This window comes from Camelina sativa, chromosome 15 (assembly GCF_000633955.1).
Source record: "Camelina sativa cultivar DH55 chromosome 15, Cs, whole genome shotgun sequence".
NCBI classification, from domain to species: Eukaryota; Viridiplantae; Streptophyta; class Magnoliopsida; order Brassicales; family Brassicaceae; genus Camelina; species Camelina sativa.
In genome coordinates, this window is record NC_025699.1 from 25,954,013 (window position 1) to 25,977,174 (window position 23,162).

Sequence of the window (23,162 nt, forward strand, 5' to 3'; positions counted from 1 at the left end):
AAAAATTGATATCAACAATAGATACATTCCAATTATTTTTCTGACATAACTACATTTCTAATTTATTTTAACTTAGATTTAAATGCTTTTTTAATTAACTATATAAAAACTTATAATATCTATATGTTGACTTTTTCACCAGATTTTGGTGATTTTAAAATAAGATATGTAAGGAAAAAAAATCTGACCGACTCAAATTCATCCAATCAATAAACTAAACTTCTAGAACCTGAATTTTGTATTATACTAATGAGAGTATGAATCTAGACAATATGTTTTACAAGGTAACAGAAGAATCACCAATGATTATTTTGAATATTTTAATAAGTGCACTCATGATTTATCATATGCTCCAGTGTTTTACTTTCTAATCTTGTAATCACCCTTAATATAAAAATTTGGAATAATGCATATTAAAATATGGCTCATGTCATAAAAATTTATGAAATATCTTATACTATATCTCACATTAAATTTTGAATAAAATTTATGAAAAGAAAAATGTGTCAAATTTAATATTTTTAGATTCGATATATTATATCTATTTTCTAATTATTTTAAAATAAATATTGTAATTACCATTAATTTTTTTGTGAAACTATTGTTTCCTACTATTTTATGGGGTGATTAAGCAATTATGTTATTTTTCTTTTCTTTTAGTACATACATTTTAGAGACAGTCAAACTGTAACTTATAGAATATTAAATATAATTTAATTTAATCTCAGTTTTGTCTTTAATACAATATATATGATTATTGAATACAATGTGATTTTTTAAATATATTAGAACATATTTTATATTTTTATATTAGTCTGTCATAAATTAATTTGGCTTCAATTTTTATTTTAAAAATATGAAAACTTTTTTTTTTAATTGGTTCGATCAGTAGTTTCATTTTTATCTGAGTTTTGTCTTTAATACAATATATATGATTATTGAATACAATGTGATTTTTTAAAATATATTAGTACATATTCTATATTTTAAAATTAGTCTATCATAAATGAACTTGGTTTCAATTTTTACTTTAAAAGTATGAAAACTTTTTATTGTTTTAATTGGTTTGATCAGTAGTTTTATTTTTAAGTTATATGGTATATGCTTTTATTAGGAAATATATTATATGTTAAAACTAAAAAGTTGGAAGAAAAATATTTTTGTGACAATGTGATTTTTTTTTTAAAACCAACTATACACCATATAAGATATAAATAAAATAAAGTATGTAGAAAATGTTTAATTTATGATTAGTAAGAAAGACATGTGTCACAAATATAGAGCGCCAAGTGTCGCATTGGCAGACAAAGTTACAAAAAAACTTTCTCATCTATACTATTAAAAGGGAAGCATTTTTAATAAGTAGACATAGACTAAGAGATTATTACATGAAATGCCACTGAAAACAGAATAAGGATATATATAAATCATGTATCCAAACAGATTGATATTTAATAGGAGCCAAACAGATTGATATTAGTGGTATTAGCTGAACCGAAATTAAAAGATATAACCCTAAAAAATCGGGTGCAATTAAAGTGGGTTCTAAATCGGTTTCCAAACATATCACAGTCTAATAATAAAAATTACCTAACATTTATGAAAATTAAATTTATTACCATAAAAATCGGACACTTAAATTCAGAATTATATATATGTAAACATATTTAACTTGGTAATATATTTAGATATATTTCTGGAAACAACAATTTATTATATAAGGAATTGAATTGGTCAAACCTAATTTGATATTATAAATGACGTGGTTAATTAAAGAAAGTAAATATAGAATTATCAGAAATGGAAATAGATAACATTAGATTTTCAAATTTCTTTAAAAACTTAACAATATTTTTTATGAAAATAAAACAATAATTAATAATAAGAAAATAAATAATGTAACAACTAAAAAAGGAGTATGCTCTTTTATATTGATTTCAAACTGATTAATAAGAAGAAAATATTTAAATTATAGGTAATATATATATATATATATCCAAAAATTATTATTTTAAAACTTATGAAAGTTTTTAATGTTCTTAAATAACAGAGCTACTAAATTTAAATTTTGTCTAAAATCTATTTTTACAAAATTATTATATTTAATTAAAATAAATAACGATTAATAGTATAAATTAAAATCTATAATAAAATTTCATCGATTATGGTGTGAATTAATTGAAGATAATTGAAGTAATTAGTTATTTTGAGTTATGAAACAAATATTCAAACAAAATATAGGCGATATGATGGCGAATTTTGTGGAAACTATCAACGAACAATTACGAAATTTAAGCAATATATTTGGCAAACAATATTTTAATAATAAATGAAAATCATAGATAGATACTGAACTTTTTCTATGTATAACGAAATTTTTTGTTTAAGCCTAGAATATATTTTTTTGTTTTTCAATTTTAATAGCACATAATTTTTTTGTTCTTTTTGCTAATTGAAGATCTAATTTGAGTTTTATATTCTTGATTTCAGCGTTCGAATAGAGCATGGAAATGGTTGTTTCTCCACCTTGTGTGTCACTGTTTCTTCAAACCAATGGTACTTTGATCTATTTATTCTTTATATTTACTTAGTTTATTGACTTTGTAGATTTTATATTATGTTAAAGTTTGATCTTTCTTTTTTATGACACACCCTTGATTGAAAAATCATAAATATCGAGTTCTTATTAAATACTAATCAGGATATGGATAAGAGAAGGAAGAGCAGTTGGTAGAACATGGATCCTCAAATCAAGTAATCGAGCTAGATGGTATGAAGCATGACTACATCATTCTGGCTTTTTCATTTTGTTTAAAGGTTAGATTTTCAAATTTGTTTTAAAATTTAATCATATTTTTTTATGAAAATGAAACAATAATTAATAATAATAAAATGACTAATGAAACAACTATAAAAGGAATATGCTCTTTTATATTGATTTCAAACTGATTAAAAAGAATATATTTAAATTATAGGTAATATATATATCCGAAAATTATTGTTATGAAAATATTTTATTGTTCTTAAATAATAGAGCTACTAAATTCTAATTTTGTCTAAAATCTATTTTTATAAAAAATATTATATTTAATTAAAATAAATAACGAATAATAGTATAATTTAAAATCTTTAATAAAATTTCATCAATTATGGTTTGAATTAATTGTAGTAAAGGTTATTTTTAATGTATCATTAATTTGTGTGTTTTGTTTTTGAAGATTTGTTTTTGAGGATGGCAAACTTTGGTTTGATATTTTGGACTTGGGAATTAAACACATTAAGAAATTTATTGTTTGGTATTTAAATTAGCTAATAATTAGGGTGTGTTTATGAAGAGTTTTAGCCAAGGAGAATGTTGGATCACACAAGAAACAAGTACAAAACCATTTTACCAGGGAGTAGTACAATTAAGAGACTTTAATTGTGACGTGAAGACTATACTACTTGTGATTGATTTTATTGTGTTTAGACTTTTAAATGGGAAAACATGTAATCGTATTAAGGAGCAAGTGCATCCATCCACACATATTAAACTATTTGAAATAAACTTTTTGTATATCAATAATTTCATACCCAATATTTATGAAAATTATATTTAAGAAGTTTCCATAACCATTTCTATTAACAACAACATAACTATATGTTCAGAACCGTGCCATAGTTAGGAAAAAAGAAACATTCGCTTAGGGCATCAAATTTTGGAGAAAATATTAGGAGCATATATTATTTAGACTTTAGTCCTAATAAACTTATGTTTATATGAGACTTAATGGTTATGCTAAAATAATGTGTTAATAATATAGATAAATACGAAACAAATATTGGGCTTTGATATGGGCTTAATTAAGTGAGTAGAAAACAATTACTTCAACAATTAAGGTTTTTTAAAAAGTTAATAAATATTTAGGGTAAGCAAAGAAATATATATCCCTTTCTCCTCTTTTCTGAACAGAACTCAGTAAACAAAGTTTTCCTCTTGGCACAACTATGTATATGTTACAAGAAATCAAATATTACTTATGAAAACAACACCGCACGTACGTGCGGGTCCGTATCTAGGCACGTACGTGCATGTTTGAATCTCTTACATATTCTTTATTTGTTGGACTAAAATATACAATATCAAATAGTTAAATAAAAACTTAACATATAATTGGCATGACATATTTACTGTCCCAAAATAACATACCACATTTCTCTTACTATTTTTTTTAATGTGATTATTTTTGTTGATAACAGAAACAAATCCAATCACTCTTTTGTCTAAACCGAATTAAAAACAAATCAAAATTGGTAGAATATGGATATTGAATGTGTCTAACATTTCTAAAAAATAATACATTTACAAACATAACTTCATATATATGTAATATATTATAAAGCAAACATAGTTTTTTAAATCAACCCCGCACGTACGTGCGGGTCCGAATCTAGTATTATATAAGATTGTTCACTCGGGTACATACTACATACCATGTCCATCCCTCGCTCATATAATGAGAGGGTCTTCTCATAATTAAAATATATTATGTAAACAAAAAGATTTATTTTAATGTTTGGATGTCTTAAAACTTACTGAAACACTTTGGAAGAAGGTATGCGTAATTTAACAAACAAAAAACGATTGGTCTATAACGTGAATGCAAAAAATCGTGACTAATAGCATTTACAGTTCCAACAATCCTCCTTACGTTTCTTTTACAGTATGCAAGATTGCAAGCTTCAAATGCTTCAGCAAGCTCTTTTGTGAATGTGCCATGATTTGTATACTAAAATATCTAAAATTCATTAAGTCACTTACGGTAAGTCACTTACTCTCTTTTTAGTTTTTACGTTGGTTTCGCCGCTGATAGTACGTATTCTATATACTTAATTAGTTGATGAAATGCAAAGAGAGTTATCTAATAAATGTCCAATATATATATTCAAGAAGTTAGCTTTTTGAATAAAGTCCATAATTTTCATTACGTTGAATATTTGTTTCTCTAAATTGTTTAAATATACGTATATCGATAATTCGGTATATGTATCATGTATGGTTTGTTTCTTCAAAAAGCCACCACAAAAGAGATGAATTAAAATCAGTTTTCAAAAACAGAGAAAAAAAAAAAGAAAAACAAAACAAAACTTGTAACCGTTGTTTATGATTCTTGGCTCACAAAACCAATGATAACGTAATTAGTAAACCAACAAATTTCACACTTAGATAAACGATAAACAATTACAACGTTCAAGTAAAACGCAGTAATGTCATCTCACCAGCAAGAATCTCGATGAGAGAAACCAGCTAAACGATGAGGAAGAGAGAGTTCTAGAAAGTTCTACAAATCAGATAACAAAGGCATAAAGAAAAACGTGAGCTAACAAGTGCTCATATATAACCTGTTAACTAACAGTGTTAACGGTAACAGCTTTATTCCGTAACGATGACAGCTTTTCATCAACTTCTCCCAGCTCATCGCACACGTGACATTCTCTTCTTATCCTTGACCTCCTTGACTTCACACGTGCGGTGCCAGCTCCTTATTCCCTATATCAACCAACAAAGAATATGTAAAGTATTCTGCAAAATCAGGATTCTTCTTCCTAAACCATGTTTCTGGATCTCTTAGCGTCGAGGAATAATTGCTTTGTTGAACCTTTTAGCAGATCGATGATGATGATGCCTCCTGCTGCTGCTTTGTTGATTCAAGCATTGCAGAAGATGGAGCCTGCAAGCAAAAAGATGAGTTTTGACATGATTAATTTACATGAAAATAAAAATCATCAATCACGGTTAACATTAAAATATCTATCCTTACCATAACCATGCTTCTTCCTAACTCTGCTTCGATTTGAGTCGCTTGTTTGAAGACACGAGCAGATCTAGTGTTGCTGCCCATTCTGGCTAGTATCAGTGAGTGCAAGTAGAAACCAATAGGCGACTCAGGGAACTCTGATTGTGCTCTCATAGCATCAACCACTGCTGCTACCACCTGATTACGCTTTATGTGGCTGAAGCAGCGTCTTGCGAAAACATTCACGGACACCTTTTTTCTAGTTTCAATGATCTGCAGACAGAAACAAACTTTTAAACCTAGCTTTATAAAACTGTTATTGATATAGTTTCAGTGATCTATAATATATACCTCAGTATACTTATCGATTGTGGAGATATGGTTTTGGCTTCTGAATTCAAGATGGGCTTCTTCTCCGTCCACATCATCTATACCACTCGTCTCTTGTAACCATCCAACGAAAGACAACTGAACAAACCAACAAATACTAGTTAAGACTTATAAGCCAAGTTTTTATATTAATAGCTTGAGAAAGAATCAATCAGTTTGTTACCTTGTTATAATACACAGCTGCATACTCTGGCTGTGCCAAGACATTATATAGGGCAACTAGGTCAAGTTTCTGACAGGCTTGTCCTAGGCTTGAGAGTTCAGAAGATGAGACCTGCAAAGCAAAAGGATCATGTTGTGAAAAATATCATCAAGAGTGCAATATACAGATAACGACAGATCATAACAACAATCCCCTTCTTACTTCGTCCAAGGGTTCAACCTCTTGTCCTTGACTGGAAGATGCTCCCACCTCATCCTGCTTTATCATTTCAAGTATCTGAATAGATGTAATCTGCAAACAAAAAGGATTGGTTAATAACATGAATGCGAAAACTCATGACTAATGCATATATAGTTCCAACAAATCCTCCTTACTTGTCTTTTAGTATGCAAGGCTTTAAGTGCTGCAACAAGCTCTTTCGTGATGAGACTTTTGCTTGCATCAGTGCATTGCAAACAGTTAGATGCGATATTTAAGACTATAGTTGCTTCCTCGTCAGAGTACTTTCCGAGCAGATTTGGATCCATCAGGTGAGTAACACTCATTCCTCTTATTACCTCAGGAGCCTAGAAGCAGGAGAAATAACAACTCAGACATATGTGGCTTGTGTTACAAGGAATTAACAATGACGGAGAATCTCATGATCAGAATCACAAAGCCAAGTGAGCAAACAAGAGAGGACGTGAACAGAATCACTTACATGGCTTGGAGGAATTTGCACTCCAGTTAGCAGATTCAAAAGGATAATACCAAATCTGTATGTCACGTTTCCAGGGTTCACGCTTCCTACAATGAGAATATAAACATCACATTCTGATCCTGGCAATAAACTGAAGAGAGAAGCGCAAACTGATTACCTTCTTCTCTTCGATTAGAACCGATGATCTCTCTCAGTAAACCGAAACTCGAAAGACACGCACCACCATCCTTCAACACATCCATTTGAGCAACAAGAAACAGTTTAACATCGTTATACAAGGTATATGCATGAAGATGTTGTTTTACATACCGAGTCAAACAGAATTGTGGAAGCACTTAAGTTACTGTACTTTGCAAAACCTAAAGTGCTACAGTAATCTAATGCTTCGGCTATATGATACGCCACTCGCAACCTCATTGACCATTCCATGGTTTTGTTTTTCTCTGTGAAATCAAGAAAGAAAATAACTCAGAGAAAGCTAATAAGTTCTGATTCTACACGCATGCAGAAACACTTATATAACCATCAATGCAGTCAGTCTCTCTGTCTTCAGATTCAAAACGAAGATCGCAAACAAGTCTTGTTTCGATGGATTCTATAAGCAGATACATAGACACAATCTACAACTCAAATCATGATGCGTAAACAAACAGTTAATGCAGCCTCACTCAAAACATAGAATGCTAACAAGTTCAGTTCAAATCGATCGATTCAATGAGCATATACATTGCTACAATCTAAAGCGCAATCATCAGATTCAAAACAGAGAATTCTAAAGAGTTCTGTTTCAATCGATTCTACAAGCAGATACGTTAGCACCATCTTGAACACAAATCATTTAACAGAAACCAACAATACAGCCTCTTTAACCTCAAGATTCACCAACGTTAAATGTAAAATGCAAAGAAGACATAAAGAAGAAGAGTCATACGACGGAACAAACGCCGAGCAAGTGTAACATTCGGCATGAACTCTGCAACAAGGAGCAGTTCATCTTCATCGCAGCAACATCCCATCAACTTGACGAGCCTCTTGTGTTTCAGTTCCCCAACTTCTTTTGCGTCTCCCTGAAGAAACAGAATCAAACCCATCAAAAGAGATCAATGAGCGTGGCAAAGTTGGCTAAAGCTTTTAAAAGGCAAGAAAAGGCACCTTGAAGTAGCCACGATCAACCAAAGGCATATTCTTGAATCTCTTGACAGCGACGAAGCCAAGATTCTGTGGTAAACGACCCTTGTAGACGACATTGGAGCAATCCTCTGCATCCTCTGATATGATCACACCGGAACTGAAGTTCTTGGTCGCCGTCTTAAGATCGGAGAGAGAGAAGTTCGTGAAAGACGAGTCGTTCTGCATCTCCGGTGTATCATCCTCGTTAGTCGTCGAGAAACAACTACCCATAGCTTTGTTTTCCGCAACAAAAGAAAAAAAACAGAGTAATGAAAGCGTTCTTTGCGAGAGCGAGAGTGAAAGAGAGAGACGAAGAGAGGTTCTTGTGTTTGTTTAACTACGAGTCTGAAGTTTATAAATGGTGTTTATAAGAGACGCTTATCAAGATTAAGCATTTTTTTCTCTTCTATATATATATATATATATATATTTTTTTTTTTTGTTTTATAAAAATTATTTGCATATGCTTCTTACTAACGGGTATAAAACTATCTATGTTTCGCATTTGATTACTTTACAATGTTTTTACATGGTGGTGACAAGTTGATTTTTGTTATGTTATTGAAATCTTATTTTTTGATTGGTTTTTAAGTTAACGTGGTCTTTGTTAATGAGAGACATTTATTGTTTTATTAATGTTTATCGTTTTTACATTGTTGTTGACACTATCTGTGTTTTGGTAATCATGGGTCACAATATACTGGATCTTTTTTTTTTTGGGCGAAGTAATAAAAAATATACTTTACTTTTGTAAATTTCAGTTTCACATAATAATTCATACTATGAGTAAGCATAAGAAGAGTGAGCTAAATCGATTTTTTTTTTATTCTATACAAAAAAAAATTTAATCACAAAAGAGCTAGCATTGTTTAATTAAAATGTACTGCGTCCAAGATCAGAACAGCTTGCCGATTTGACCAATGCCGTAATTATATTATGACTCTGGTAAAGAAGTTGATCAGCTACAGCTACTGCATGCATAATTTAATTGTTGTGATCGATGTATCGAATATTTAAAAGATACTATATGAAATGTCAGGAGATTACCGCACGTATATCAAAAAGATTTTGACAATGTGTCATGTACTAACAACTTTTTAAAAATCTAAACTAGAGTTTATCCTCTCCAAAATTCTCGTTAGAGATAAATATTAGTAACAAAGCTGAAAACAGAAGACCTAATTATGGTTGCAACTTGCAAGTAGCTCGTGGGTAGCAATTAACTTAAGCATGGGACAGTGCTTGTGTCTAGAAGATCGGGTGATCGAGCAGCCGCCGGTGAACCTTCCGTGGGAGTTGGAGGAAGAAATACTCACACGTCTCCCACCTCACTCTCTTGTTCGATTCAAAACCGTATGTAAACGATGGAACTCTCTTTTCAACGACAAGAGCTTTCTAAACAACCACTTCTCTCGCTCACGTCCTCAATTCTTCTTCCAGACCAATTCCAAGATTTATTCAGCAGACATCATCGATCACAACATCATCGATCCAACCATAGAGTTGCGTGAGCTACCCGCCTCCTTTGATATTCCGTACGAGGATACAATGAATCTCACAACCTTCACTACTTGTGATGAGCTCTTGTTTTGTACGTATCAGTTTTGGAAGAATGGGACAGCGCTGTGGAATCCGTGGCTAAGACAGGTCAAATGGATCGAGTACGAACCGTACTACAAGGATACGATATTCTGTATTTCCGGCTTAGGATACGATAATAGTAGACCCCAAAAGGTTTACAAGGTCTTGGGCTATTTTTTTTGGAGACTAGGCCAAGAAGCTTACCCTTACCAGGTGAGAGTTGCCATCTACCAATGTACCTCTCACACGTTCACAATTATTGATACACCTGACGAAGCAAAACGACCAAATGTTTCCTTGAATGGAAACCTCTACTGGATTACTAGTAATGTCGAGGGTCCTAGTGGTGAGTACTTCATTCGAAGCTTTGATTTCTCGACAGAGAGTTTCAAACCTTTTTGTCTCCTTCCGTGTCAGAAGAACCATCTTTTCGATATGTTTATCCTCGCAGTTTATGAGAGAGATCGTTTTTCCTTGTTAAAGCAATATTATGAAACAAGGAAGATTGATATTTGGGTAACCAAGAAAAGTATCGATATAGAGGAAGAGGAAGTAGTATGGCTAAAGTTGATGACTTTGCCAACAAATAACTTGCGAAGTCTCTGTTGGATGTTTGATCCCATTAGTTACTTCATCTATGGAAAGACCCTTTTCATGTGTTGCGGCGGCCATCGATCTGGAGTGGCTTGTATCTATGTTGTAAGGGAAGATCTTTGCAAAGAGATTCGAATAGGTACTAGAATTTTTCAGTGTTGGCACTGTGTTTATACTCCCAATTTTATCTCGCTTCCATGATGGAGAGGTTGGATTGGATGAATTGCATGCATGTCTACCTTTATCACCTCTTTTTGTCTTTTTTGGATTTTTCCTTGTCAATTTTTGTTTCTTTGTGTTGGTAGGAATTCAAAATCATTTTGCTAAGTTTAAGTTTCTCCAATATGTCTTATATTATTCCTTATGGGTTTAACATCATTTACTTAGCATCATTATAAAAATTGACGCTAACATTAAAAACCGGAATAGTATTTAGCATCGTTTTTGTTTTGTTTTCTTGTTTTTTGGTTTTATCAGGAATCTGTATTGATTTTGGAAGGTTCAAGTCTCTCCTTTTTAAAAACATGATGACACAGTATATAGTATGGATGATTCAGTACAAAATCGTAGTTGCGGAGAAGTCAAGAGTGAAGTTTATTGGAATATAATCAACTCTGAACTTCATTGTATTTAAAGACGCAGTCGTAAAGTCGTCCTCCGAGAAACTGTGCTACTTCAACATGCTTCACCTGCATAACAAAAAGGATGTTCATGAGAAGTCAGAAGAAAATAAGCATTAAACACAGAACAAATGTTGTTCATTAATCCAATAAAGAAAGAAAGAGAGTAACGTGGCTTAGAAACAAGTATTACCATTCCAATATTGAGAGAATCACACTTGAACTGCGCATAAAGGTTTGTCTCGATTCCACGACCCTGAATAGAACGGCTGCTAATTTAATTACTAAGTCAAGATAAGTTAAATACTTTGTTTGATTGCGCTTTACTAATAAGGACCTTACCATGCCTTCTAGGATGACCAAGTCTGCATCAGATGCAAGGTAAGCAAGCTCCTGTGATACTCTTGAGAGATCAATAACCTGAAACAAGAGGGAAAAAAAAAAATCTAATGAATAAACCCATTTTTCTTTATGGGAGCTTCTAATAATGACTTACCGCTAAGTCGTTCCCTGAATTTGCAATCAGAAGCTTTGAAGTATCAACACCTAACAATTGGCCATCTTCATCCTTCAACTGGTAGACTAAGTCTAATAAATCAGATTCACTTTTCTTTGAATTAGTTAAAATCAAGAATTACTTCATTCATCACCTGCGACACGATATCTGTTAGCTCCGTATATGTTACATCATTGATAGCTGGCAGCTCATTAGCAGCTAGAACCACCTTTAATAGGAAATAAAAAAGAGAAAGAACAACTTAGAGAGTATACTCTTCATCACTCAGGAGATTGTGGAGAAAGACTCGGTCATTGTCAGAAGTACCAACCTGAGTTCCTCGACGGAGCAACTCTCTTGCAAACGGCAAAATACCCAAAATTATGTCTGCACCAGAATTATCAACAAAAATCACTGCCTGTAATGAGAACAGAATATAAACAATGAATTTTGTCAAGTGGTGACCTCTGAAGTCTGAACAAAGCATTAGATAAAGAAGGAAACAAACGAGTTACCTTCTTCCAAGGCTTCTTGATCCATTTGGCTTGGAAGTTGTCCAAGTCATCAATGACCCATGGTCGTGGAACCAATTTTTGACAGCTAGACAAGAAAGATATGCCATCCTTTGAGAAAACCTCAGCAAGCTTCAAGATGCAAAAGAGAAGAAAAGAACCCGTAATTAGCAAAAGCTTCCTGTGGGAGACACCAAAGAGAGGCAACTGAAGAAAAACAGAGTTGTTCAAGAAAGAGAAAACCTGTGCAGAGCCTAGATCAAAGATGTTTCCAGCAAATATCCCTCTCACCAAATTCTCTAACCGTTCTCCGTCATCTTCAATAGCATCACTCAGGCTGACAACTTCAGTAAATAGTTTTATAGCTTTTGCATTCTCCTCATCCTATTCATTGAATGTGAACTCATGAGAAAGAGAGAGTATCTGAATCTGAAAACCTCAAGAGCCATTGAGAGAAAATTCAAACCTTGACTTTCTTAAATATGTCCATAAATCCTAACTCTCTGAGTAAATGCTCACGAACTCTGCCAAGAATCTGAAAAACAAACCAAAACCAATCCATAAAACAAAACTCACTACTACACCAGAGAGAAAGATCATGAGTTGTTTTGACTTACAACACCATCTGGTGGCCCGCCATTACTCTCAGGATCTTTCTTCCAGTCTTCAAGTATACCACCATATCTTCCAGATTCAAAGTAGGACATATCAAACGCAAACCAGAGGACACAAAACTCGTCGAGTTTATGAAGGTGACATTCCCAAAACATTTCCAACAAATCAAACCCTTGAGAATTACCAAATACATACACAAAAGATGTACCTTTCTGCAAATATTTTAGCTCTAGCAGGAGCATCTGGAACAGTGGTATCACTCTCTGCACGTTTCCTGCAAATGATACACAGCTTTAGAAAATGGAGACTTATGACAAAGAAAGAACCTTGTTAAAATCAAGTTCCCAACTTGTTTCCTGTAAGCTTCAAGAAAACAACCTCGTGATGTTTACTAATTAAAACACCATGAAAACACAGGAAAGTCAAAAGCAACAACTAGCCAAGACAATAGCTGAAAGGCTAATTTTTGAAAGAATTCGTAATAAATCAGCAACACGCATCCAATTCAAGCCTAAGTACTGGAATATGAGCATAAAAATCGAATCTTGATCCGACCCATGAACAGTATCTAAATGTGGTCAAAGTAAAGAGAAACCAAAGGTGGGAGAGAGACAGAGAGACAGAGAGAGAGAGAGGAACCTGAAAGAAGGGATGGAATTGGAGAAGACATTGATCCAGGAGATTTCAGTAGGAGTGGCTATCTTGGGATTATCACGAGGGAATCTGTAGGGAATGGTGCAAGCCCTGTAGCTGGTTTCTATCGGCGTCGGTAATAGAGGAAACGGAATCATCCCCCGGACTGGTGAGGACCAAGGACGAGTGTCTATTGAAACGGGTCGGGTACGGGTCACAAATGTCGTATCTGCCAACTTTTGGATTGTATTTAATTTAAATAGTAGCCAAGTTCCAAACTTTGTGGTATTTGTGCGTTTGTTCGTTTGTATGTACTTCGGAGTATATAGCACAAAGCTAATGCTTGAACATAAACTTTGTCTCGTAGATTTCAAGTAAAAGAGAGAAAACGCAAAATTAAGCCAGGCATATGGATGTTACCTAGCACGGGTACTTCTGTATTTGGTAGCCATCTCCGGTACGGGGACGTTTCGGAAAGGGGACAGTATGGGAACGGCTCCAAAACGTCCCAAAGACGTTTCCAGCAAGACGGGACAGCAAGCAGTTATGTGGACGAAAGGGCTGGGCTAAGTTGCACTGAAACGGGTACGGGAACAGGAATCGGATACGGAAACGGGGATGGAAAACGGCAAAATAAAAATTATGGGTACGGCATAGGTACTTCAATAAACATATAAAAAATTATAAATATAAGTCTCAACATAAATAATAATTAGAAATATAAGTCTCAAAATAGAAGAAAAATAGTCATAAACAACAATCATAAACTAATTATTAAGGAATTGATTTTCAAAATCTGGATCATCTAATGAAAGGTTTGATAACTCCATAATCCCTGCTTCAGCTTGAATATCACTTTCATCTCCACCAACATCCCACTGCTTGGTCTTTTCATTCTGATATTCATCAGTATTTCTTGATAGAAGCCGCAAATTGTTGTGGATGAATAGCAAACAACGATCACATACATGAATAGCAAACAACGATCATTGAAAATATTTTAAAAAGTCAAAATAGAAAGAGAAGAAGATACGTACTTGTTCTGGTTTTGACGTTTCGTGAAGGAAAGCAGAGAAGACGTCAAAGACTAGTGAATCGTTTACATAAACAGGGGCGCAGGGCAGTGAATCGTTATATATAAGCCTTATGCCCTAGAATATGCCCTATAATTCCTTTTTTATTTGAGTTTTTCTATAAAAAAGAAGTTAAATTGCCTATTCTAAAACAGGGACACTTCAATTATGTTAAAAACGACTCGGAGACGTCCCCGTATCTGTTTACTCCCATTTCCTTTTTTGCTTGCCGTCTCTGCATTCTCTGAAACGGCTGAGAAACGTTTCAGTGTTGTCCCCGTCAGGTATCCGTCCCCGTTTCGAATCCGGGACGGGAGACGGCTGCCCACAGGCGTCCCCGTGCATCATAGGGGCTGGGAACTTGGGATATGGAGATGTTTCCTAGACATTTTGGATTCCAAATTGGTGTTTTAAAACCTTAAAACGGGTACAAACCTTGAGGCGTTATGTCCACGATAAGGGCATAAGGAACCAGCAACAAATATAGAAATAGGTACAACGTACCACAGTATGTAAGTTAAAGCTGCAAGACAATCATTTTCATTTATACTAATTATTCTATCATGGTGGTGAAACTGGAAACCTATCAGCTTAAACACAAGCAAAAGCACGGTTTGTTGTACAGACACAATCTTTTACTTCTTCCCTTCTGTTCTCAAACGCCTTAAGACTTACACATGCTACTGGGTGCTTGTTTTTCAGAGGACAAAACCGCTAGAACAGGAGTAGGGATTCTCGGCGTAATTAAGTGATGTTAATTAACTCTATATCCCAAACCATTTGTCTATTGTCAACAATACCAATAGAACGGACTTTCCTCGCAAATATCTCGCTTTTGTCGATTTGCGAGGGATTCGCGATATATTCGTCCATCGCAAAAGACGTGTTTTCTTGTAGTGATAATCACTTCCATTCTCACTCATGCATCTTTTAAGTGGTATCTATTTTTTTGTTCTCTTTACGTCCAAGAATAAGGAAAGACATGTCCAGTGACCAAAAGATACAAGGAAGCACTGTGAATGATCATACTTTCTTCATTGAATTTAAATAGACGAACCAAACATAATTTCAACAAACCCCTTTTCACTTTATCCATCACAAACGAAGAACAAATATTTTTCTAATTGAATTACCAATATCAAAATTAATGGAAGGAGCATAAAGTAATACTCTTTGTACCCTATATATGTTTTGAACCCGATTTAACCGTGATCTTTTATGTTCAGCTACTCTCTTTCATCTTACTTTAATCATTTGGAGCTTGTACCTTGATTTGCCTCGCACATGTCATAATTTGGAGCTTATTGGGATATTATTCTCTACAGATATCATATCCCATATGTCATGTAATTAGAGTTATTCCTTACCATAACTACTTGTGTATATTTGATTGATATCCCTTTGATTTAGGCTTCTCCTCCACGCCACTGTAATATATATGTCTGTATACTTGCTAATGAATAGACAAGCTTTCACCTTCGTTCTCTGTTTCTTCATGGTATCAGAGCAAGAAACACATTGATCTGTTTTTTTTTTCTTCTTTCTTTTCGATCCTTTCAAACATGTCCGGAACCGGTGAGAACGGAGCGATGAACACGAACACGAACACGAACTCGAACCCGACGACTGTCGAAGTACGGCGAACGATCTCTCCCTACGATCTCACCGCCGCTGACAACCCTGGTGCTGTCATCTCTCATCCTTTGTTGAAGGGGATGAACTATGAAGAATGGGCATGTGGTCTCAAAACCGCTCTTTGCTCGAGCAAGAAGTTTGGTTTCCTTGATGGCTCCATCACTCGTCCGGCGGAGGGTTCTCGAGATCTTGAAGATTGGTGGACCATTCAGGCGTTGTTGGTCTCTTGGATTCGCATGACCATTGATTCATCTCTGTGTTCCAACATTTCACATCGGAACGTCGCCAAGGATCTGTGGGATCATCTGAAGAAGCGTTTCTCGGTGACTAATGGACCTCGTGTCCAACAACTGAAGGCTGAGCTTGCTTGTTGCAAGCAACAAGGTCTTGCGATTGAAGCCTATTATGGCAAGTTGAATCGCATATGGGATAGCATGGCTAATCATCGGCCATTGCGTCTCTGTAAATGCGGTAAGTGTGAATGCAATCTGATGGCATTACAAGAGCAAGACCGTGAGGAAGATAAAGTCCATGAGTTTCTTGCGGGTCTTGATGATGGTTTCCAAACGGTACGCTCGAGCCTGGTATCTCGTATACCAATACAACCTATGGAAGAGGTTTACAATGTGGTTCGCCAAGAGGAAGATCTTCGTGTCAATGTCCACAAGGGTGAAGCGGTTGCTGAAGTCTCCGCATATGCGGCTCATCAACGACCTCGTTCTCTCTCCTCTCCCCTACCTAATGATGTCGCCATCGTCTGCAAACACTGTAACCGCAACGGTCATTCTTCTGACAGCTGTTTTGCGGTGGTTGGATACCTTGAATGGTGGGGCGATCGTCCTCGCAGTCATCTTGCTCCAGGTAAAGGACGTGGCTCTACTCCATCTCCTAAACCTCGCAGTGTGAGCTATGCGAACGTGGTTCATGTTCCGCCGGTTGCTCCTGAGGAACATGTGAACTATGTGATCACCGAGAAAGATCGCGATGGTGTGAGGGGACTCAGTGATGTCCAGTGGCAAAATCTGGTGAAGCTTCTGAACGGACGATCCAATGGTGGTGCTAGTTCAAGCAGTGAAAAACTCTCCGGTAAGTGCTCTGTTTCTTGGATATTAGATACAGGAGCTTCTCACCACTTAACCGGAAATTTTGATATCCTTGAAAGTGTACGCAATATGGAACCAGTTTTAGTAATCTTGGCTGATGGTCGCCAACGCATAGCTTGTCAAGAGGGCACAGTTGTGATAGGTCCAAATCTGGTTTTGAAATCGGTTTTCTTTGTCGAACATTTACAATCGGATCTTATTTCAGTGGGACAGTTGATGGATGAGAACCATTGTGTTGTTCAAATGGCTGATCAGTTTCTTGTAATTCAGGACCGCGCTTCGAGGACGATGATTGGAGCGGGTAAGCGTGAGCGTGGAACTTTCCGCTTTTGCAGAATGGAGTTTGTTGCCTCAGTCACCACACAGGAGGTTCAAACCTATGAGTTGTGGCATCACATGATGGGACATCTGTCTGCTTAAGTAGTTGGTTCACTTCCACATGTTTCTGTTTATGTTGATTCTACACTTATTAATAAGGCGTGTGATGTTTGTTTCCGCGCTAAGCAAACACGGTCTTCTTTTCCAATCAGTGATAATAAAACAAAGTCTGTTTTTGAACTCATGCATGTTGATCTTTGGGGACCGTATCGCACTCCTTCTTCCTCTGGTGCTTGTTATTTCCTTACTATCGTTGATGATTTTTCTCGTAGTGTTTGGATTTGTCTTCAACATGACAAAACACAAACAGCTCAAAATCTCAAAAATTTGATTTCAATGGCGAGACGCCAATTTCAGAAACAAGTCCAACGAGTTCGAAGCGATAATGGTACGGAGTTCATGAGTATGACTGCTTTCTTTCAAAGTGAAGGCATCATTCATGAAACCTCCTGCGTCGCCACTCCTCAGCAAAATGCCCGCGTCGAGCGAAAACATCGCCACATCTTAAACATTGCAAGAGCTCTGCGTTTTGAAGCACATCTTCCAATCAAGTTTTGGGGTGAATGTGTATTAACTGCTAATTATTTGATCAACCGCACGCCAAGTTCAGTCTTGAATGGTCTCACTCCGTATGAGAAGCTACACGACACAGCTCCAACTTATGATCACCTCAAGGTATTCGGCAGTTTGTGTTATGCATCCACTAACTCGCATAAGGGTGATAAGTTTGCTTCACGTAGCCGAAAGTCCATTTTTGTGGGCTATCCATATGGCAAAAAGGCTTGGAGACTTTATGATCTTGATCGTCATGAATTTTTCACTTCACGTGATGTTCGGTTCTGTGAAAAGGAGTTTCCGTTTCAACCATCAACTGTTTCACGCGATGGTCTCGATCAGGAAACCGAAAAAGATGAAGTTTTTTGGGTAACAAATACTCTAGGCCCAATTATTGATTAAGGTCCTTGGCCCGTTGTGCAATCTCAAATTCCAGGCCCAACAAACTCTTCTGATCCATTACCAACACCCACTAGTTTGTCCTCAGCAGCAGACACATCTTCGTCTTCGAATACGTCACCACAGTCTCCGACGACCTTGCCTTCCCGGTCTTCGACTCATGACACCACTCCGCCACCAACTCCTGAATCTACTCCGGCACCGACTCTGTCTTCCTCCTCCTCCCCGGATCCGCCTGCTCCGGTACCGGAGGTCCTTCCGCTCCGTCATGGTTAACGCCCTCACAATCCTCCGATTAAACTACAGGACTATCAAACGAACACTGCCCAAACTCGTCTTTTGGGTACGTCTACATCTCTCTATCCAATTCAAAATTATGTGGGATGTACTTGTTTCTCCTCCACCCATCTTGCTTTTCTGGTCGCTATAACGGATGCGGTTGAACCAAAAACGTTTAATCAAGCGATCAAGAGCAAAGTCTGGACCAAAGCAATGGGTTCTGAAGTTGGTGCTTTGGAAGATAATCATACTTGGACGATTGAGGATCTGCCTCCTGGTAAGAAAGCGATTGGGTCCAAATGGGTCTACAAAATAAAACACAACTCCGATGGGACCATCGAACGATACAAGGCGCGTTTGGTTGCTCTTGGCAACAAACAGGTTAAAGGCGTGGATTACGGCGAAACATTTGCCCCGGTGGCTCGAATGCAGACAGTTCGCATGTTTTTGGAACTTGCTGCAGGATACGACTGGCATGTGTATTAAATGGACGTTCACAACACGTTTTTACATGGAGATTTAACAGAGGAAGTTTATATGAAGCCTCCACCAGGTTATTTCACCAATGACGAGAAGAAGGTATGTCGTCTACACAAATCTCTGTACGGTTTAAATCAGGCCCCTCGCTGCTGGTTTGAAAACTGACTGGTGCTTTACGAGAATATGGATTTGTGCAGTCTCTTTCCGATAACTCTTTGTTTTTCTTTGACAAGGGAGGCGTTCGAATCAATATACTTATCTATGTTGATGACATGATTGTCACTAGTAATTCAAATGAGGCACTCACTATCTTCAAAGGCTACTTGGCAACATGTTTGAAGATGAAAGACTTGGGTCCTTTGAAGTATTTATTGGGTATAGAGGTGTCACGCAGTTCTCAAGGGTTTTATCTCAATCAGAGAAAATATGCTCTTGAAATTGTCGCTGATACTGGTCTGCTGGGTTGCAAACCGAATGCCTTCCCTCTCGAACAGAACCACAACCTTGCTTTGTCTAAGACTCCGTTACTACCTGCGCCTGAACCTTACCGCCGTCTACTTGGTCGTCTTATCTACTTGGTTGCTACTCGTCCAGATTTGGCTTACTGTGTTCATTTTTTAGCTCAATTTATGAAGTCACCACGGGAAGCTCATTGGGAAGCTGCCTTACGTGTTTGATGTGTCTGCATTTTATAGGTTTTAACTATAGTTCTTAGGATTGTTTTGAGTCTTTTCCTAGGTCCAAGTGTGCTTTTAGAGTCCTTTTAGTCCTTTGTGAGTCTTTACAGGTTCTAGGTGACTTTGGAAGGAATCTGAGCGTTTTGGGGGTGAAAATATGCATCTAGAGCTAAAGTGGTTGAAGACTGATCGAGCTAGAAGGCAGATGGAGTAAGAGCAGAAACACGTTCCGGATCGACTGAGCCTTTTGGGATCGACCAGTCCCCATCCCCGACGCAATCTTTCCTTTTTTGGTTTAAACCGACTTTTTAGGGATTTATTTTACTATTTAACCACGGGGCTCGACCCCTAGAGAGATAACTTTTACTCTACGCCGTTTTTGAGCACTTGTAAGCTTGGGCGAAGATCTCTAATCCTTTCTAACCTTTTGGAGAAGAATTCTGAACCCTTTTTATCTCTTTTTGCAATTCAAACATGTTTCCTTCATATTTGATTTGTGATTGTTTCTGTTCGATGTCTGAGTAATCTCTCTATTGGGTTTTGGGTTTCAAAAAGGGGGTTTTATGATTTATTGATTTAGGTTGTTAGATTTGGGATTGATCTCTTGTGTTCTTCATCTATTGTTGTTCTTATTGCTTAAACTAGATTAGCTACCTAGTTTATGATCTTAGGTTTAATTCATCTAGGCATCAAAAGTGTTGTTGAATTGCTTGAAAAGAACATAGGTGAGCAAGGTGATCCTCGACCAATGACAGTTGAAGTTGGGGCACCTTGTGAACAAATCGGACTAGAACTCAATGCTTGCTAGGATTGTTTAGATCCAAACGACGGTTTAGGGTTCATTCGATTTCTTGCTTAGATAATTAACACTACGACAGTAGGTTAGATTTATATTTGAGATCCGAGTTCAAGAACGGTTCCTAAAGTTATCCCAATCCATCACCCAAATTTGTAGTCATAACCCTTGATTGATTCCCTGCGCCAAATACTTTCTTTAAATTTACAAACTCTTATTTATTTTCTGTTTTAATTCTGTTACTTGCAAAACAAACTTCCTCTTTGCTTTAGCTACACTCGGTCTATATAACTTCATAGTGTATCGTTTGGTCTCTGTGGATTCGACCCTGAAGTACTACGACGACACCACTAGATCGTGGTTGAGTGTCCTTTGGGTTATTGATTTAACTCTAGATCAATTTGGCGCCGTTGCCGGGGACCAAAAACGTGGCCTTTGAAATTTTAGATTCACGTTTAGTCTAAGGTTTCTTTATTTTTAGTTACTAACGAGTTCTTGCAACTTTATTTCTTGGTTTCAGGTGTATGCATACAAGGAGCAGCAAGAAAACTGATCTGCGCATACTAGGGAACAAGGAATTAGCACAGCTCGAACGCGAGAACCGGAAAGCAAAAGCACAGACCAATTCTATGGCTGACGGAGAGAACACAGGGGCTAATCCGCCCAACCCTCAGCTTGGCGTTATCCAACAACAGCAGAGGCAGGACCAGCAAGAGCGAGCCGAACTGAACCCACCTCCGAGGCAAGCCACCTTGAGGGATGAAGATGCTCAAAATAGGCTGTTTGCGAATCGATCTGCGATTCAACCTCCCGCTCCTGCAAGGCAAGACTATGAGATCAAACATAGTCTAATCAATCTGGTTCAGAACCACGTGTTCCATGGCTTGCCATCGGAAAGTCCTCTAGATCACATCGAGGCTTTTGAGAGGCTGACCAGTACGACGAGGTCTAATGGTGTACCCTATGACTATCTAATGCTGACTCTATTCCAGTTCTCTTTGGCGGATAAAGCACTTAGATGGCTGAACTTGTTGGATGCTGGATCACTCACCACTTGGGCGCAATGTAGAGCTGCTTTCCTGAATCACTTCTACACCAAGTCACGCTCAGCCAAGCTGCGAAGCAAGATCACTACATTCTCGCAGGGAGGCATGGAGTCATTTTATGAAGCATGGGAAAGGTTCAAGGAGTATCTTCGAGATTGCCCTCACCACGGCTACACTCAAGAGAATCTGATGAACATTTTCTATGGGGGCATCGAGCAGAAGTACCAGATGGCATTGGACACGGCCAGCAAAAGAGACTTCTCCACCAACACCGCAAATGAAGCCAATGCACTGATTGAGAATCTTGCAGCCAGCAACAGCAACCACGGCACAGACTATGATCGCACGGTTAGGGTGAATTCCGTAGAGACTGATGCTATTAAGGATCTCACAGCCAAGGTGAATCTCCTGCTGAAAAGGGATCACCAAAGTGTCAACTTGTGCGAGGAACAAGCTGGAGGATATGCAGATTTTGGAGCTGAGACATACCAAGAGGGTACGGAGGAAGTAAACTATATGGGAGGACAAGGGAACTTCCAAAATCGAGGTTTTAACCAGAATTTTAGGAATCATCCTAATCTGTCCTATAGAAGCAATAACGTTGAGAATCCTCAGGATCAGGTCTACCCACCGCGACCTCAGCAGAACAACTTTGCACAGGGCTTCCAGAACAAGGGTACGGGTTTTGGAGGATCCAATTTCCAACAAAAACCCCAGGTCAACAACTTCGCGCAAGGGTATCAACCGGTTGCACCGCAGGCAGNCTGAATCACTTCTACACCAAGTCACGCTCAGCCAAGCTGCGAAGCAAGATCACTACATTCTCGCAGGGAGGCATGGAGTCATTTTATGAAGCATGGGAAAGGTTCAAGGAGTATCTTCGAGATTGCCCTCACCACGGCTACACTCAAGAGAATCTGATGAACATTTTCTATGGGGGCATCGAGCAGAAGTACCAGATGGCATTGGACACGGCCAGCAAAAGAGACTTCTCCACCAACACCGCAAATGAAGCCAATGCACTGATTGAGAATCTTGCAGCCAGCAACAGCAACCACGGCACAGACTATGATCGCACGGTTAGGGTGAATTCCGTAGAGACTGATGCTATTAAGGATCTCACAGCCAAGGTGAATCTCCTGCTGAAAAGGGATCACCAAAGTGTCAACTTGTGCGAGGAACAAGCTGGAGGATATGCAGATTTTGGAGCTGAGACATACCAAGAGGGTACGGAGGAAGTAAACTATATGGGAGGACAAGGGAACTTCCAAAATCGAGGTTTTAACCAGAATTTTAGGAATCATCCTAATCTGTCCTATAGAAGCAATAACGTTGAGAATCCTCAGGATCAGGTCTACCCACCGCGACCTCAGCAGAACAACTTTGCACAGGGCTTCCAGAACAAGGGTACGGGTTTTGGAGGATCCAATTTCCAACAAAAACCCCAGGTCAACAACTTCGCGCAAGGGTATCAACCGGTTGCACCGCAG

The 23,162-nt window shown here is 37.2% G+C and overlaps 5 protein-coding genes across 5 annotated transcripts; 3 read left to right on the forward strand and 2 right to left on the reverse strand.

Moving 5' to 3' along the window:
• Positions 5,742 to 8,431, reverse strand: LOC104748802 (probable inactive receptor-like kinase SSP). Its single transcript, XM_010470393.2, has 10 exons — positions 8,183 to 8,431; positions 7,962 to 8,097; positions 7,340 to 7,473; positions 7,188 to 7,257; positions 7,031 to 7,116; positions 6,705 to 6,896; positions 6,532 to 6,621; positions 6,331 to 6,441; positions 6,129 to 6,245; positions 5,742 to 6,050 (listed from the first exon to the last, which is right to left on the reverse strand). Exons 1-10 carry the CDS (start codon positions 8,429 to 8,431, stop codon positions 5,742 to 5,744), a joined length of 1,494 nt encoding a protein of 497 aa, XP_010468695.2.
• Positions 9,431 to 10,576, forward strand: LOC104748803 (protein SUPPRESSOR OF NIM1 1-like). Its single transcript, XM_010470394.1, has one exon. It carries the CDS (start codon positions 9,431 to 9,433, stop codon positions 10,574 to 10,576), a length of 1,146 nt encoding a protein of 381 aa, XP_010468696.1.
• Positions 10,862 to 13,546, reverse strand: LOC104747550 (uncharacterized protein At2g17340). Its single transcript, XM_010469201.2, has 12 exons — positions 13,258 to 13,546; positions 12,827 to 12,892; positions 12,621 to 12,687; positions 12,470 to 12,538; positions 12,247 to 12,387; positions 12,007 to 12,135; positions 11,823 to 11,909; positions 11,646 to 11,720; positions 11,492 to 11,569; positions 11,338 to 11,415; positions 11,189 to 11,251; positions 10,862 to 11,064 (listed from the first exon to the last, which is right to left on the reverse strand). Exons 1-12 carry the CDS (start codon positions 13,407 to 13,409, stop codon positions 10,984 to 10,986), a joined length of 1,086 nt encoding a protein of 361 aa, XP_010467503.1. The 5' UTR covers positions 13,410 to 13,546; the 3' UTR covers positions 10,862 to 10,983.
• Positions 15,887 to 17,482, forward strand: LOC104748804. Its single transcript, XM_010470395.1, has one exon. The coding sequence runs from the start codon at positions 15,887 to 15,889 to the stop codon at positions 17,480 to 17,482; it is 1,596 nt and encodes a 531-aa protein (XP_010468697.1).
• Positions 19,160 to 19,830, forward strand: LOC109129165 (uncharacterized mitochondrial protein AtMg00810-like). Its single transcript, XM_019236820.1, has 2 exons — positions 19,160 to 19,252; positions 19,351 to 19,830. Exons 1-2 carry the CDS (start codon positions 19,160 to 19,162, stop codon positions 19,828 to 19,830), a joined length of 573 nt encoding a protein of 190 aa, XP_019092365.1.